A 17833-nucleotide genomic window follows, 5' to 3' on the forward strand; every position below is an offset into this window, starting at 1 on the left:
CAAGTTTGCAGAGCAGATTGATACTGTTGATGACATGTCTTTGACATGTTTTTGCAAAGTATCGATATCACGTTGTTGCAAGGCAGGGACAAAGTGCATTTAAAGGTTCAGTGTCCGGTAGTTCTAAGGGTTTGGTTTCTGATAGGGCAAAAGTTCAGTTTCTGTTAGTTCAAAGGTTCAGTGTGTGTTCAGACACAGAGCATGAATATAAGATTGCCTGCAGCATGGGTATATAACATTCTCTGCATTAGTGAGTATATAGGTACATATCATTACCTGTAATTATGAGTATATAGAGTATATGAGATAAGTATATAAATTCTTTCACAGTATCTTCGTTGTTAACCTCGGTCCTGGCAGGAAGTTCTCTGTCACCTCTGAGTGACCATGAGCCCTCAGGCTGGCGAAGGTGGAGATGTGCCTGCTGGAGGCATACAGCTGGACTGTTTGCCAGCTATCAGTGAGGGTTCACTGCACCGGGGCACTGAGATAGAAAAGAGGGCTGCTCCCACACACAGAAAATAAGCTGTCACAAATATACTGTGGCTTCAGCAAGCTTTTAGAAAAAAAAAAAAAAATCATTTAAATTACATGACAGCAGTAGAGTCACTGACAAACAGTTCTATATTCTTGGATATATCACATTCAGTCACGGTAATGAAGGATAGAGAGGGAAGAAAAAAGATTTGAAGATCCAAGCTGTTCCAGTTCGGCAGTCAAGCCTCTCTCTGTCTAAACAGACCATTTTCTCAAAGTGTTATCCAGAAAGATGAGAGGTTGGGCTGAGAGAAGAGATGACTCTCTGACCAAGTAAACAGATGTTTATGTTTACACATAAAATAACAGAGTTTGCACTTTTTCACAAACAGCAAAGGAATCCAAGCTAAAAGAATCGTTTATTTTAGAACGAAATGAAAGCTAACAGCAAAATGTGGGGATGAAGAGCATTTTTCAGCTGTGGCCACACAAGAATTCTTTGGATAGCTCAGTCATGTGATGTTTACAGATGGGACATTGAAATGAGCACTTTTTGTATGCCTCCTTGTTGTATACACCAAGGCATCTAAAGCCACCAAGAGACAAAAGGCCTGATGCTGGAAGCTGAGAAAGAGAGACTGTAGCTCCCTCTAGTGGTTCCCCCTTTTCCATCGTTCAGTCTAAAATACTCAGTAAGCTTGTTTTATTGCTGCTGAAGCAAGTTTTCAGTACTTTGTATCAACTTTAGAATAATTTTTAAACATCTCTTCATAAACCTCTGAACCAGCCATGGCAAAACTGACTCAGAACCAACTATAAACTTGATATTGAGTCTGTAGATCTTAAATCTGAAGTTGTTATGGCCAGTCATTTTGAATAAAAATAAGTCAACAGATTCAACAGATCAGAAAAAATGAAAAATAAATCCCTTGTTTGTGTTATAGTAACATTGTTCCAGTTAGGAGAAACAGACTACTTGGGTTCGGAGTCTGAGCAATTTGCATGTTCACAAAGCCGTGAAGATCTGCCGAATAGATTAACCCGAACTGCATTAAAGGGAAACGTTTGATATTTCAGCATCTTGGCCTCTCCGGACTAAACCTTCAGTATCAGTTTGTCTGGTCAGTTATTACCTCTGAAAAACAGCCAGAGGGTGGCAGTAGGATCAATCAAATGAAACCCAGACACAGGATGGAAGAGAAAAATAAAACCACAACACAAGTTCATAAAAAAACAAACATTTTATTAAAGAAATGGGACGGTTCGCATCCCCATTTTCTATATATTATGTGCTGTACAATATAGAGACAGAAACGGACAGGGAGCAGGTGCCGACCCAGGTTCAGTTTGGTGTTTAAAGTCATATCACGCATTGATGTTTTGACACGTTTATGTTGTGGAATTCATTGTCAGAAAGCAGTTAAGTGGCCTACGGACCGAATGCAGCACCAATTATTTCACTGACAATAAATAAAAAGTAAAAAAATGAAAGTAGAAAGTCAAACCTGGAACATCACAGCACACACACACACACCTACGTGAAGAAGCTTTAGTCGGTGAGTCGATGTCTGTTGCTGAACTTAATATAAAATGCTGCGATGAAAAAAACTATGACATGTAGTTTAGGCCACAGAAGTAGTTATTTAGTCGTGGAAAAGCCCTGCGTTAAAAAAAGCTAAACTTAAAGGTCGAAAGTAAAATAGTTCACCATTATTGATTAATTATTTTAGCCCGTCTATTTATGCCACTTTATTTACTACTTTAAAAAAAAGGAAATGATCATTTCTGCTTAAGTTTGAACGTCCCTGTTGGTGCGTCGGAGCTTCTACAAGGCGAGATGATGATCATAAGGTGACCAGTTACTGTAAAATTCCCACCTCGTTGCTCGCGTTTTGGTTACTCTTCGTTTTGAAAACGCCAATGCACTTTAAGAAAATACTGGAGGCCGTTCCCACTTTGATGTATAATCGCAGCTGAGAGCTGCGACTCCTGTGCCAACTTCCACCCAAAAATGACCAACAACTTCAGAGTTTATCGCGATCCTAAAACAGAGCAGAACGGGAAGAAAATTCTCCGGTTTCGGCTTTTCAAATCAAAAAATGTTATAGTTCCATTCTGAAATGATGCAAAAAGTTTTCCAAATACAGTCTTTAAATACAGTTTCTCATAAACATGTAGCCGACCTCACTGAAATACACCGCTCACAATTCTTCTTCATGACTTCCAAATAGGCTCGCCTCAGAAAAAGAAAGGCCCCAAGTAAACACTTCTCACAAATAATCGTTTAAACATAGACTTTCACGTAGAAATATCAACACTTTTCTCTTCCTTTTGACGAAACATCTGAGCAGTTCTAGTTCCTGTGGTTTATGAGACGAGATATGAGGTTGTTGTGGTTGTTGTGAGGATTGTGTTTCTAAAATCAGACGGACAGGAAAGCACATTCAAATCACAATGAAGTCGACCCTTGAGGACATCCCCTGAAAGAGCCGGTGGTCAGTTAAGGGCTCGTCTCAATAGTCTGAAGTCAGATTTGTTTAAGACGGCCGACAGTTACAGAACTATCGGCACGAAGCTTAAACAACCATTAATACCTGGTGTCAAGCAAGCTTGCTTTTTTTCATGCATCATCACCTGTATGATTGTGATCGAGCTGACCTGACAAACTTTAAAAAATAAAAACGACCCTGAATTTTAAGTAGAAGGGGGTGAAGAACTGGGGTTAGACCAACACTGATGTTTAAAAATATCAAACGCACACCAAAGACTTGCCTTGTTGTCAGCTTTAGCGCTCAAATTCTGTAGGTTTTCTCCCATCTTAATGAGAACAAAACTCCAGCATTAACACTCATCTTTTGAATAATCGTCCTAAAAATGGTTACAACTTATCATTTTAATAACTTCCAACAAGTACAAAATTGAAAAGAAATGGACATCAGACACATATCGGTCTAACCCAAGTGAGAGGATGGAAAGCCAGAGGTGCTGATGTCTAAAAACTCATATACACATACATACATCTTTGCATACACTCTATGTACAAACATCGTGTGTATTGGGACTGAATTTGGCAACCACACCGGGGAAAAAAAGGTTTGTTTTTTTTCCTCATGAATAAGGCATGCCATGTAAGTTGGCCCTGTGTGACGTGGAGAGCTCAGTGTGCCGCTTACGCCGCCTCGGCCTCGCACGTGCGTGGACATTCTCCCCAACCAAAAAAAAAAAAAAAAAAAAAAAAAAAATCAGTTCATGTTTTGCCGAATTCTCGCTGCACGCCGACCTCCCGGCGCACGTTTCCACTCGTCTGCGCTTCTGCAAAGCTTTGAAAAGTTCTGGACTTTATTCATTTGTGCGATCGCGCTCGGCCGACTTCCCTTGAGCCGTCTGCTGTGATGTCATCGCTTTGGCGACCGCCGGAGCCGTGTCAGATCGCTCCTCCAAGGCGTGACATCATCTCGACGTGAAGCGTGTGAAGTTTGCTGTTCGGCTGGGCTGCGTGAGGTCACACCCTGCGCTCGGATGGGAAGCGTGGTCCGTCTGCTCTGTTGCTGTCACGTCAGATGTTCGACAGTCGTCGCCCTCGGGTGGCGCCTAACGAGGCCCGCAGCCTCGGCTCTCTGGCCCTGTAGAGTTGAAACGTGTTTAGAAACCCAGCGACGGAAATAAACGCAGCTATGCTACTTTCCAAATGGACGAGCAGGTACTATTTAGACTGGCTCTATGGCGTGGTTTATACTTTACAACACCACTCATGATCATTTTTCTATCTAAAAGGTTTGCTTTTGCTCTACAAGCCCTTTGACCTCACCTGGCTCTTGGCTCCTCTGTCCGTTGGTTAAAAAAAGAAAAGATCATTTGAGCAAATATCGCTGATGTTCAACATAAATTCCACCAGATTAACTGGTTCCGACTGGTGTTGCACTAATTTGTCTCGGTCACATTTGCAGAATCCCCATTTGACAGTTTCGGGAGAAGCACATTTTAGTTGATAGTCTAAAAGATTTAAAAACTTCCCTTTTCTCAGTTTGAAACGGACAAGTTCTGAGTTCGAGAAAAATAAACTGCGTCCAATTTTCACCGTTTGGGACGCTGCGCTTTATGGAGCTTTGAAAGACGAACCTGTAGTGCTCATTGAAGTCCAGTCTGAAACTGAGGAAGCGCAGACTCTCGTCCGAACTGGTCATCAGCAGCACCAGGAACTGCTGCACGATGCTCTGAGAGAAGGAGCCGGGAGAGGGGGAACAAAAAGATGTCAACCTCCAGCGGGAGATGTGAGGCGAAGCTCGCTAAGAGGTGGCTCACGCCGGTACCTGATAGAAGTGGGTGAGGATTCGAAGCTGGGAACGCATCTTTGGTATCGTATCCTGGAACTCCTGAATTCGCCTCTTCTCCCCTGCTTCCTGCTCAGCGGTCACTCCCCACTCACCCTGAATCGGCAGACGGATTTTAGTTCAGATGGGGTAGTGTCACACACCATCTGTAGCTCAGAAGCCACGTCCTCAGCTCCCTACCTGCTCCTCTCTCTGCCGCTTCATCTCTTCATACTGCAGTCGGAGGGTGAGCTCCTCCAGCGCCGAGCGGTACAGGGAGTCCTGGGCGCTCTGGAACTCTATTATCTGGTCAAATATGGCCCTCAGCTGGTTCAAAAGACTCTGCCCGGACCGATAAAAAGCAGAGGTGAAGAAGATGTGTGCGTTTATTTAAAAATGTGAATAAGATTTTTTAAAAAAGCAGTGCGCTACCCTGCTGTTATTGTCCAGGAGGCATCTGGAGATGATGGTGTCCAGGAAGACATCGTGGGCGGCGATAATGTGGTCGAGGTCCTGAGCCTGCTGCACTTTGTTCCACAGCTCATCCCACGAGCACTCCAACACCTACACAAACAGTAACAGACAGCTTAGGACGAGGGTTTGGGAGCAATATTGTAGTTTTATAAGACATAATAAACCGAAAACTGCTGAGAGGGGAAAAAAAAAAAAAAAAAAAAAAAACCAACTATCTATATTATTAAGATACAGATAACAAAACAAAAATACTAAAAATCTGTACATTATAAATGACATTTGCTTGTTCCCTCTTTCTGCAGTTCAGACTTGGGAATTAACGCCACCTACTGCTCATCTTGGAGCCAGCGGTCGTATAAATCTGAACCGTGCAGTGTTGCTTTCACCAGACAAAATGGACTGCCACTCTCTCTGTAATTGCTACTTTTCGCTGATGCTTTTCAGCCCGCGATAACAGCCGCGCCGCTAATGGTCTGACCTCAAAGGTGATGTAGTACTGCATTTGGTGGATGAAGTGGACCATCTCGGAGGCCAGGATGTGACACTGATGCAGCACGCCAGACAGCTCTGGAGGGTTAAAAGCACAAGGACAGGCCATATTACGACAGACTCTTTGAATATAATCTAATCTCAAATACGCTTCCCCTATATATGCATGCGTTTACCTACCAGGCATGGTTTTAAGCAGCTTGGCGTTACACATCTGTCCCTTCCAGATGTCTGTCAGAGTGTACTCCATCCTCTTGGCCCTCCACAGGAAGTTGAACACACGGAGGTAGTGGCCCATACACTCCCTCGTAAACACCTGATGCGCACATGAGTAAAATAAGGGCGTAAATGTGCCTTTACATGGACAAAAAAAGAAAATACGGGAGAAAGTATGTGCGCGTGTTACCGTTGCAATGGGTCCTTCAACGTGGTAGTCAAGACTGAAAACATCCCAGCCTGTATCACCAGGAGACACCTGAAGGCAACAAAAGACAAAATGAAGTCACAATGATAGCAAAGGACTCATTATCAGAGAAAATCTGCCACTTTTACAAAAGAACAGCAGTGTAGATGTCGACAGGACCTCCAGCAGGCGGACATCCAGCCTCTTTAGGATCTCTGCATTGTCAAACTGGGCGTTGGTGGCTCTGACTGCCGTCTCCAAGATACCAGTCAGGTTGTGTTGGTACAATGTGGTGGCCGGGCGAACCAACTCGGGTCTGGGGGGGAGAGAATACAAATACAGAAAAAATCAAACTCACAGCTGGAGGTTCGGCTTGATATTTTTTTTTTTGTGTGTCATAACGGTGCTTTATGTGTATGCGGTGAACGTGAGGACTCGGGAAGTCTAACTTTAGCAGGTCCATGAGGTGTCTGATGAAGTCTCCTTGGCCCAGCAGCAGGTATCTCCTCATGGCCTGCAGGTGCTCCAGCAGCAGGTAGTTGCGGTTGAGAACGTCCAGCAGGTATTTGCTGGTGTCAAAGTAGGCCGCGTCGATCTTCTCCTGAAACGCTCCCTCCAGGTCCGACAGCAGCTCTGCAGCTATGAGAGCGCAGAGAAAAGGGCTTTCAGCTCCGGCTGCTACAATCAGGGGCGCAACCACCTACTTTCTGAGGGGTATGCAGACGCATGAGTTGTGGCCATGCGATTATCTGTTTCTGTTAAGGAGCAACTGAACAGGTGTACCTGATAAAGTGGCCGGTGAGCGTACAATGAATATATGTGATGAATGGCAGTGGTCCCAGCATTGAGCCCTTAGACAGTCCTACACTAATAGGTCTAAATAACTTTTAACATTGTAGGATTCACTGTCACAAGCTTCATGTAAACCTAGAAAAAGGGCTGCAAAGTGTTGCTTGTTGTCCAAGGATTCTATTAATTCATTCTTAGGCCAGAAATATACTTGCTTTTGATTATGGATACATGTGTTTATCACGGCTGCCTCTTTGTTTGGAGCAACGCTAGTGCACATCCTCAACAATTAGCGCTACGCGCTTGCAATTTTCTGCGGTGCAAAGCTCATTTTGCGTAAAAAGGGTCAATTTAAGGGTAAATTTCAGTTATTTAACAAATTAACCCGGTAGCTGCACTACCCAAAATTTAATTTAACCCCTTAACGGAACTAGCGGAAATGTAATTTTTCCGTTCCGCCACTAATTCGACTGAGACACGTCAGACCAGGCAGCGTTTTTCCAATCTTCTATTGCCCAGTACTGGTGAGCCTGCATGAATTGTAGTCTCAGTTTCCTGTTGTTAGCTGACAGGAGCGACACCCGGTGTGGTCTCCTGCTGCTGTTACCACTGTTAATGATCATTTTATTTACACATGCACAAAAGCTGTTAAATAAAAACGATGCCTGCTCGAAATTATTTTTCCCCCATCGCTTTGGCGCCGCATATAGTGCATACCCACTTTTTGCGCCACTGACTGCAAGGTCAAACGTGCAAATATCCTCTTGTGGTCCAACCCGACCTGTACCTGTGCGATGACCTTCAGCTGGACCAGTTAAAATGCTACAGATCAAGCTGGCCAGATGAAGTCCCACAGACCGAATCAATAGCACATGGCTAAGTACGGCTCTTTGTTCTCCACCGTCAGGAGGAGAGAAGGACAAGGCCAGCGAGCGGTAAGAGCATCGATCGCTGCCAGTCCACGAACATATGTCAATATGATACCATCAATACGATGACAACAAAGACAAAAGAGAATCCTAATTGGTCAATGTTGTCAGTAGCATGCTTGCCTAAACAACACTGATAAAACGAAGAGTTCTTGAAACAAACAAACAAACAAAAAAAGCTGTTGTAACTTTTAGTTACCATCTTTCGGGGAATCTGCGGGTTTGGACGCTGGTGTGATCTTGCCTGGTGGCGTTCTGTCGTGACAAACCTGATGCAGGAAGTTAATGGATTTGCCAATCAGCAGGACCTAAAAAAAAACACAGAGGGAAGAGATCATGTTTAGTTGTGGAGGAACTTGGTCGTCACTACACACGGCTGCGTTTCATAGCGTCACGGCTTGTGTGTGCGAGCCTGGATTTAGGTCTCTTTTTGCCGCTGTGTGTGCGTACCTTGCGCGCCTGATCCATGGTGATGAACGAGGGAATCATCGACTTTCTGAGGGAGTATTTGTCATGCCACAGGCGATCCGTTTTCACGTTGGGATCTGATGCTACAAAGAACTATACAAAATAAAAACACAGTTAGTTTTCAAGCTGTTTAACGTGTAATAATTAGACCAAAACCGTTTCTAACAGATTCATTTTACTGTAGAGTGAATTTACACAACAGGAGGACTTCATTTAGATTGGCAGGATGTAAATTTTGTCAGACCGTGAACAGATAGGCACACGGAGAGAAGTTTTCATCATCTGCCACATTCACTTAGATCTTCCATTTACTCCAGAGAGCAGCACGGCCTAAACCGGCTTTCTAATGGGACCCTAAAGGCTATCGATTGCATGTATCCTGATACATTTCTGAGCTTCTCAACTGTCAGTTTCCCTTGGATGCATCCCCATGACGCAGAACCCCACAGACTAATTGGCTTAAATTAGAATTTACAAATAACTACCAAAACTTAGGTAGAGGTTTATTCAAAGCTTTCACCTGCAGTACAACAGATGGTAACCAAGAAGGGTGCTATAATCTTTAATAGGAAGATTATTGACCAGCCACCGTGTGTCTACTGTTTAACTAAACTTAAACAGCTATTAGCTCTGGTTTTTAAATATGGGTGTTTTATTTGTTCTATATATTATCTTGAATATTAATAAAAAACAGCATCATTAAGCATCACGATGCATTACAGTTGACAGTCTGCATTAGTCCCTCTTCCATTGTGACGCTGTGTCCAGTAAGAATAATTTTCTTCACTTTTAAATAAATTAATTAATGATAACTTTTTATATTTTTATTTTTCCCCCTCTTCTTTGATTGCTTTTAACTGTGTTTTAATTTTTATCTTTTAAATGCCTTGTCTTTATGTAAAGCACATTGAGTTGCCTGTGGTATGAAATGCGCTGTATAAATAAAGATGCCATGCCATAATGCGACGTTAACGATGTGGAGCTTATTTTCTGTTGTGGCTTGCTAACATAATTCGATGTGCTGAATGTCACATTTCTGAGAGCGAGGTGAGATAACAGATGGCACATTTACACACACACACACACACACACACACACACACACACACAGAACGGTGAAGCGGGGAAATGAAACGACACGAATCGTCGGTAAAAACAAACAGCAAAGTGTTCTTTTTATTAAATGTTGCACAATTCTTCTCCAAATGTAAACCCTCCCTCATTTTGACCAATTTTTTTTTCATTCAAAATGAAGTCTTTCTTAATTTTTCCTCCTTTTGGTTAACAGCAGATTTAGTTTCCCTCAGTAACATTCAGACTTTTGTTAGTAATATGAGTAAAGCTAACTAAGGCTGAGTATTTAAAAGACAAAAACACATGGTATTTGGTATGGTAACCTTGTTTATTATGGGCTTTTTTCACCGTACGCACATGTGTTTTAATGTGCTGTGTGCGTGCATGTGAGAACTTCAGGGTGATTTTACTCCTTAAGGGTCCAATAACTTAATCTCTGTGCCCTTAAACCCAGCCCAGTGCTATGTGACAGTTAATGCTGGGCACATAAATACTGTGGGAGAGAACCAGAGAAAGAGAAAGGGCAGGGGGAAGTAAAGTAGACACATCCATCACCGTGGTCTCCATTACACTCCTCTCATCAGTCCTCATTTAAAAGGCTGGCCTATCTCTCCTCTCTCTCTTTATTTCTGCCGCTCTCTCCCCCCTCCTCCTCCTCCTCACACTAATGTTCTCTCTCATTGGGGTCAAACATCAGAGCAGCTGAAGAGAGCAATGTTCCAGAAATGAGCAGTAAACTCTTAATGGCTTTTTCTTAAAAAAAGGACCTCATAGAGGCCAACACTCAGATCCCTCATTAAGCTGTGGACACACCACATTTGGGATGAGGTTTGCAGTGCAGTGTTTGAGAAAGGCCCAGATGGACTGAAATGATCAGTGAGGTGCGGGTACCTCATGATAGGTGTCCTCCAACTCTCCGTCATAGATCCACCTGTAGAGGAAGTTGAGGATGGGGTGCGACACCAGGCTGAGGATGTGCTGAACCAGCGCCCTCATCTGCGGGTCTCCGGTTTTCCCGTAAGCATGGACCGCCGAAGCCAGCTCGCCTCCCTTTCGACCTGAAACAGGCGCAGCGCAGGTACGGGCCTCTTAGCCTGACGCTCAAAACACCAGAGCCAATAAAACACACGCAGGCCCAAACGGACCTCCAACCCACCTTGGCAGTAGTCAACGAGGGCGGCCAACGTTTTGAGCCTCACTTTGGGGTCGTACATCCAGACCAGCAGCCTCCTCAGAGTCAAACCACTCTCTGTGCACACCGTTACACCCTGGTCATCCTCTACTTGTAACTGCAAGACACACACAAACAAGAGGCGATGATAAGACGTAGTGGGCACTTTTCAGCTTAATGCAGGAAAAACTACTGATTTTATCATCTAATTTGAAATGACTGAAACCTCTGGTTACACACGAAGCAGCTGGTGATGGTAAAACCCAAAGCAGGAGGGGAAACGCTCTTTTGTACCCAAGAGAAACAGATGTGAGCATTAGTCTGGTTACCTGCGAGTGGAGGACTGAGAGGAGCCTGTAGTACTCCTTCAGCTCCTGGTGGAGCGAGGCACAGAAGCTCTGAGGGGAGAGACAGAGATGGAGTGAGGACAAGAAAAAAAACAAAAAACACATAACAGGTCGATCAATATATACGGAAAATGCAGATGCACCTGTCCGACCAATCCAAAGGCCCGGTCGAGGCTCCTGGCGTCGGTGTACTTTCTGACTTTGTTGTGGAGCCAGCCGAGTTCGGCCAGTCTGCTGCTGGTGTCCCTCAGGGACTTGCATAGCACCACCTACACAAATCACATTCATTAAATACAACACAATACACAACATGTGGAATTTGTATTTGGAATCGAACAGATGAGACGCATCAGCATCGGGAAGCCGATGACTCCGATGGTGACGTAAATTCTTTAAACTAAACCACTTTTATTCTAATTAGTGGAAAAAACTGACTGAAATGTGTTCTTACACACATTAAATTTTTCCAAATGCAATTTTACAAGATTTGAAATTAACTATACTTATGCAGCATCATCCATCATAGTCTGCTCTCATAGAGAGAAAAATGAGCGTAGTTTCCATGATACAGCTACTACATTTACCCTGGTCTCCTCACAGGAACAGACTGGTTTACCTGCTGGAGAGGAGTTCACATTTAATGACGCATTAAAGTTTCATCTGCTTAACAAAAGCTTTATCTGGGGAGTTTTACAAAGACGTTAAGTGGTAAAAAGAAAAAAAGGCTCCCAAATATCTCCATCCTTGACTGATTTATCTCCGGTCTCAGAGGCTCCTTCTCCATCAGGACCTTGTCAGCACATTGACCGTGAGTCTATGTTTAGAGCGACTGAGAGAGCGTGGTACAAGTTCCATTTACGGCCTGTCTATCGATAATATGCCAAAGAGCGAGGAGAGCAAAATGAAAAGAAATTGACGGGACAGACAAAAGAAAAGAGAAGTTGATGTGGCCCGGAGCCAAAGAGCTTTGCATCGATCTGTTGAGGAGCAATCGACAACAACAACAACCTCATCACAACATCTACACTGTATAAGGGGCAGATATGATACCTCAGCTCTTCTTCTAAGAGAAAGTGATCTTTGTGATGCTCGACAACTTAAATCTTGATGAATCTCGTTGGATCATCCTGTGTTGTTACTATGAGTAAACGTGCGCAGCTTTCTGAACAAATCAGTCCGTCCAAAGCCGGTCGAGACTCGACGCAGGTCTGGGTACCTTGCTGTCCATTTTGTAGCAGTTCTCCTGGGCGTTCATCTTGATGAACTTCCCGTCAATTCCCTGGAAGACGTAGAGGATGTCCCGCACCAACGCTGCCTCGCTGACATCGCCTGTAGACACGGGTAGAAAGGACAGATATCACAGTGAACATCCGAGATGAAACCTGAGCTCAGTCAGAAAGCAGTCAAAGAGTTTGGTATCATGTCCACAGTATCTTTAGGATAAAATAACAAAACAACCGAACAGAACTGTATGAAACAATTCAATTCAGAGTGGCAGATGTGTACCATCGGTCCTTTAAATACTAAATATTTAGCATTTAATGTAGCTGTTAATTACTTCCTAGCACTTTTGAGCTCAATAAATCAGACAAAACTTCCTCAAAGTGGTGGATGCTGATTAACCTGGAACCATTCATTCATTTGTCTTTTTACACGACACTCACCGGCTGCATCGCCATCTCGGCGAGGACGGACCACTCTGGCCAATGGAGCTGGAGGTCCGAGGGTTGGCCGAGCGGCAGGTGGGATGGTGGCAGAAGAAGGGGAGGAGCTTAAAGGTAGAGCCCAGGCTAACCGTGAGCCCAGAGGCTGAGCACCTACAGCTGCTGACTGAGGTTGTTGACTGAAACAAACAAGCAAACATGACCGGGTTAAAAACAAAACAAAAACAAGGATACTCAGAGAGGCTACGTTCAAGAAGAAATCCTGTAAGTTAACCTAACCGAGCTTAAACTGAACCTAAACTAAATTTGGAGATTTCAGTGGGTACATTTACAGTTTAAGAGGCACGTTCCCCTTTGTAAGTACAGAGCACAAACTTGATAATTGAATAAGCAGAACCCCTTTCAGGCAAAGAAAATACTGGAAATAGTTTGCCGGCCACACCTCAGAGGAATGATGTGATACTCATAATCAACATTCAACGGCCATATTCACAGGGACTGTCACCTCGTCTACAATAAATCTGGGCGGGTATTTTCCTCAATTGAGCTGCTGGACAGGAATAGGAGAGACAGATATTCCAGATAGTTTTAGCACCTGTGAAATGAATCTGGCATTTAGAAATCTGAAATTCCAACACACATTTCATAAAAGCACCTCCAGATTGAAGGGTTACCAATGAAGTCAGAGCAAAGATTTTTCTAACATGGTGATTTCCAGCAACATAACTTGCAATGTCCAAACGTTATTACAACTCAACGCTAGGAAAACCCGACGCTTTGAGGCGAGGACTTGCCCTGTTCAGACTCAAAGGTGCGCCCAGGCAGCTTGATGGTCATTTGTGGCAGAATGACTCCTGCATCATTAATGAGGGCAAATGGAATTAAATGGCTTTCTGATGCCTCATAAAAACAGTGTAACAGGTCAGAGCCAAGGGGCCAGATCACATTCAGGCACTAATTGATGCTTCTGGTATCACACTGATTTATTTATTTTTTTTTTTAAACACACGAATAACGAGTCCCTGCGGTCGAACTGCTCGGTCACAGCAGAGAAGTGAGGCAAGCATGAAGATGTAAATTAGATGTAGAAAACAAATAAATAAAAACTGTCCCTTTTTAGTCAGTGCGCTTGTGAGCTGACATTAAACTCACCCTGCCAGCAGCGACTGTGGCGTCGGCGTGGGTCCGTTCAGCGTGTAGACCCCGAGGCTGGAAATGCCGCTGGTCCCAACACTTGCGGACAAGCCGGCGCTCCTGTCCCCGTAGGTCAGGGCCAGGCTCTGCGGTCGAGTCCAGTAGAACGGGGTGGAGTGGGCGTCCTTGGGAAGGGCTTGGGCGAACAGTGCGCCATAGTTTCCGACCTGACAGTGAAGGTTTGCATTGGATAGAAGTAAGAAATAAGTATTTGATTCGAGTTAATTAGCCTAACTGTGATCCTTTGGAACTGATACCAGACATGGGATGGAAAATGTGTGTGTGTCACTCACCCTACTGGATGGTTTGCGGGGGTCTTCGGAGAGACTAAGCAGCAGGTAGAGGACTGACCAGCGGTGCTTCAGAACACTCTGAAACCAAATCATGAAACCATCGAAATAAAACCAGAGGACAACGATATGCCATGAAAAAAAACCTACCACTTCAATACATGAACTAACAAACAAGTTACTATTGTGTCAGCCCATCTTCAGCGCTCAATCTTACCAGTTTTAATGTGTTCATTCTTATCATACAAATATGTTGTTTGAGGTCAAAGGGGAAAATGTTCCATCATAGTTTTCTGGTGACTTCGATAGGTTTTCTGTGCTGGTAGGAAAACAGCTGATAGCGACACAAACACTAACCTGAGTCTGGAGTTTTCTGTGCAGCTCTGAGAACAAGGCAGCATCTGCTTCCCTTCTCTGCTTCAGCACTGCAACAACAACATCAACACTTAATTAGCCTGGGGTATCTCCTGAACTATGAACCCGTTTAACAGACGAACAAAAGCCAAAGTCGTTAAAGTTCAGTTGTTTTTTTTTTTATATATAAGAAAAAGAAAAACCTTCCTGTCCTCCAACAGGGGAATTGGGAACATCAGACCTGCCCTGAGCCGAGCTTTGTAGGAGTTACGGGAAAAAAAAATATTGTGATTCCAGCCGGCCTTATTTAATTGTCTCAATCAAATCACATTAGGAGTGAGTATAAGAAGTCCAGTCATCACAATCTGTAAGTGTTGTGCTATTTCTGTTCTGCTCTGATCAATGTTTCCCGCAAATTGTGCTACCTTGGCTACAGCGTAGGTCAAACAGGATTTATTGCTGATTTCCACTGCTTTGCAGCATTAAAAATCAAAATGCACACATGAAGAACACATATTGCTCACTATGCTCGTAGAACTGATGTCAAAGAGACTTAATCAAGCAATGCGCCATGACTTGATGGTGCATATCTTTCACAAAAGTAGCACTGATTCCTACACTATGAATTTGGGACCATTTCAGTGAAGCTGCACTTACATTCTTTTTTGATCTTCTCCGACACCAGGAACTCGTCTCGTTCAATAGTGGGGGCATAGTTACTGCCAATGACTCGCACAGCATACTGGAACTGGTGGGCAACTTCAGCTGGAGAGATAAATAACTCATGACTAAAGGTCACTGCAGCACTTTGAAACAATTTTTCCTATTTGTGACCCAAAGAGCTGCCAAGTGTGACATATTCAACTTATCAGGGGTGATTTCATTGCAGCCTTGCTTTAAAAATGATTATACAGGTAAAGATTGTGATTTAGTGAACAACAGCTGGCATATCTGTCCAAATAGCCAACACTGCAGTCACTTGAAAGAGACTGAAAAACGAGCAAATTAGGTCGATATTTTTCCGCCTCTCTTGTTAAAAAAGGGAAACCTTCATCTGAGAGGCCTGCAGCTACCGGGACAGAGGTGCATCCCGCAGCCGTGCAAACAGTGCATGTCACGTATTACGCTAAGGGGCTAGCAAGCATACAGAGAGCTGAAGTGAGCAGCTAACCACTTCATAAAACCAAAGCGCACAGCGCAATGGTGCATCTTATCGGCAGCTGTTCGGCGCGATGTGCAGCATCAAGTCGAGCCAATTGGCTGACAGCCTCACTGACCAAGCCCCACTACGTGCCGCTTGTCCAATGCAGCTGGCGATAGCTAGCAAAAAACAGTAATCATTCATTCTTAATCAGCTTGTCTGGTTTTAGCTTTTTTTTCCCACGCAAAGCCGTAGAGAAATAAACTCTACACGTATCTGCATTTCGGCGAATATCATTAGGGATGAGCGGCAAGTGCTGCTGTAAAAAACCTCAACCTTTTCTACAGCATTCCGTCGCAAAACACACAGGGCATAGCCGGCGACCGATGTGTAAAACGTTAAATATTTTATTAATTTAGGGGCTAGAATGTGATATGTACAGGCCGAATTTGCCAGTCACCGCCAAAGCTTTAGACATCACATTCACAACATGGTTGAAATACGTGTGAAGAACAAGGCGAATAGCAACGATAAAGAGCAACGTTTTTGAATTGGGTTCGCCAAGAGTTTCCTGGATATTTAGTGTTGCGCTTGCGCGGAACAAGCTAACGTTAACTGATGTACCTTCGCTTTTCCCCGTGATCCTGCAGCAGAGGCTCTGTAGAAGAACATTGGGTGATTTCTGATCTAGACTCGCCATACTGGCCGAGGCTACCGTACCGTGTGTCGCCCGATAAATTAGTAAATGCGACAGAAGATTATGAACTAACTCCAGCCTCCCGCTACAAGCGACGCCATTTTGACAAACCAGGTCAAGTTACCACCAGGCGGGAAGAAAGCCACCACGACTGGCCTCCTGTTTCCTTCAAAGTAAGAAAACTGAAAGTCTCACAACAGCTTGTGTGACTGTGAAGACAGATGGACGGACACTAACATCCACAGGTCCTGTTGCCCAGGTGTGAATGAATTAAAGCAACCAAAAAAAAAAAAAAACTACAATGACCACAAAAATCCAACAAGTAGATGCAAAATGATGATATGAAATGTTCCAAAGACAAGAGTAAGAACTAAATGTAATCACAAAATCACCAAATACAACACAAATACCTTTAAAAGGATATATATAGCCTATATATATATATATATGTATATAGGTTAAAAATAGATAAACAGAATAAAAAATAAACAGAAACTCAAAACAAACAAACAAAAAAAAAAATTACCAAAGTGTTTTGGTTATTCTGGGTCTTAATCCCCGTTAAGAAATATTTGTAAATCCAGTGGCTGTTGCTTCACAATCAAACCTTGGTAAAACATCAAGGTGAAAAAAAGGGTCGACCATTCAGGAATAAATGAGAAAAGACAAAAAAGGAGTAAAGAGAAAAGAAAGGGTAATCAGAAGTATATTTATTTCAAGTTTACAATATAACATTAACAAAAATGAGGGGAAGCATCCTGGAGAAACAGGTTCATCTGTCCATTTTTAAACTATTTCTAACAACTATTAAAGGAAAGACAAATGGTTACCAATATTATTGACATTAATTACCATAAAGAATAACATTTACTTATAACTAATGACAATTAATTATTTATTTATTGCTGTTTTGGTGTTTGATATGGAAATATATTGTACATACATATATTCCCCAGTTTGGTTGATTATATTTTGAAGGTAAGAACAGGAAATAGTATCTCTTGTTGTGGTGAAATTTACACTGACGATTCAACCGAACCCGCCGAAAAAGCGTCTCCAGGAAACGGAGGCTGGACAAATGAATGAAAATAACTCCCCCCTGAAACGAAGCACTATGGTTCCGACCTGTCTGAACTCACATAGGCTAAGTGATTTAATTTCCCAAGCGGACTTGTCACGATTCATTGGAGATCTTTCTGTTATAATTAATCACGTATCCATAGAATAAGCACTTTAAAACGCGATGGCAAACCGCAGACATCAGGACATCAGACTTTTGCCCCTTTTACATTTTGTTTTATTTTATTTATTTTAATATGAACAAAATCGTACGTTGTGTTTTCAAGAAATCCGGTCCAATATTAAGAAAACTGATACGAGAGTTTACATCTATGCCCTCCATCAGATGGTTTCAGCACCCCCAGCGTGGACAGCACCTTTGGGGTGAGGGTACCTTAACCTGGACTATTCTCGTATGTCACGCACTGACATAATACATACATGTTGCTGTGAGACATCTGATGAAATTTGATTGGGTTTACCGAATTCAATATTACATGTTTT

The 17833-nt window shown here is 43.1% G+C and overlaps 1 protein-coding gene across 1 annotated transcript; it reads right to left on the reverse strand.

The window, feature by feature from the left end:
- Positions 1–1703: 1703 nt before the first annotated feature.
- On the reverse strand, positions 1704–16376 carry tubgcp3 (tubulin gamma complex component 3). The gene is made up of 23 exons (XM_075477995.1): positions 16198–16376; positions 15090–15197; positions 14436–14503; positions 14082–14159; positions 13747–13955; positions 12595–12773; positions 12147–12259; positions 11074–11199; positions 10913–10981; positions 10569–10701; positions 10304–10470; positions 8322–8432; positions 8071–8179; positions 6603–6792; positions 6334–6469; positions 6157–6225; positions 5931–6066; positions 5740–5828; positions 5220–5351; positions 4989–5129; positions 4788–4904; positions 4597–4691; positions 1704–4100 (listed from the first exon to the last, which is right to left on the reverse strand). Exons 1-23 carry the CDS (start codon positions 16271–16273, stop codon positions 4034–4036), a joined length of 2718 nt encoding a protein of 905 aa, XP_075334110.1. The 5' UTR covers positions 16274–16376; the 3' UTR covers positions 1704–4033.
- Positions 16377–17833: the final 1457 nt, after the last annotated feature.

This window comes from Odontesthes bonariensis, chromosome 11, assembly GCF_027942865.1.
Source record: "Odontesthes bonariensis isolate fOdoBon6 chromosome 11, fOdoBon6.hap1, whole genome shotgun sequence".
In the NCBI taxonomy this organism is placed as follows: domain Eukaryota; kingdom Metazoa; phylum Chordata; class Actinopteri; order Atheriniformes; family Atherinopsidae; genus Odontesthes; species Odontesthes bonariensis.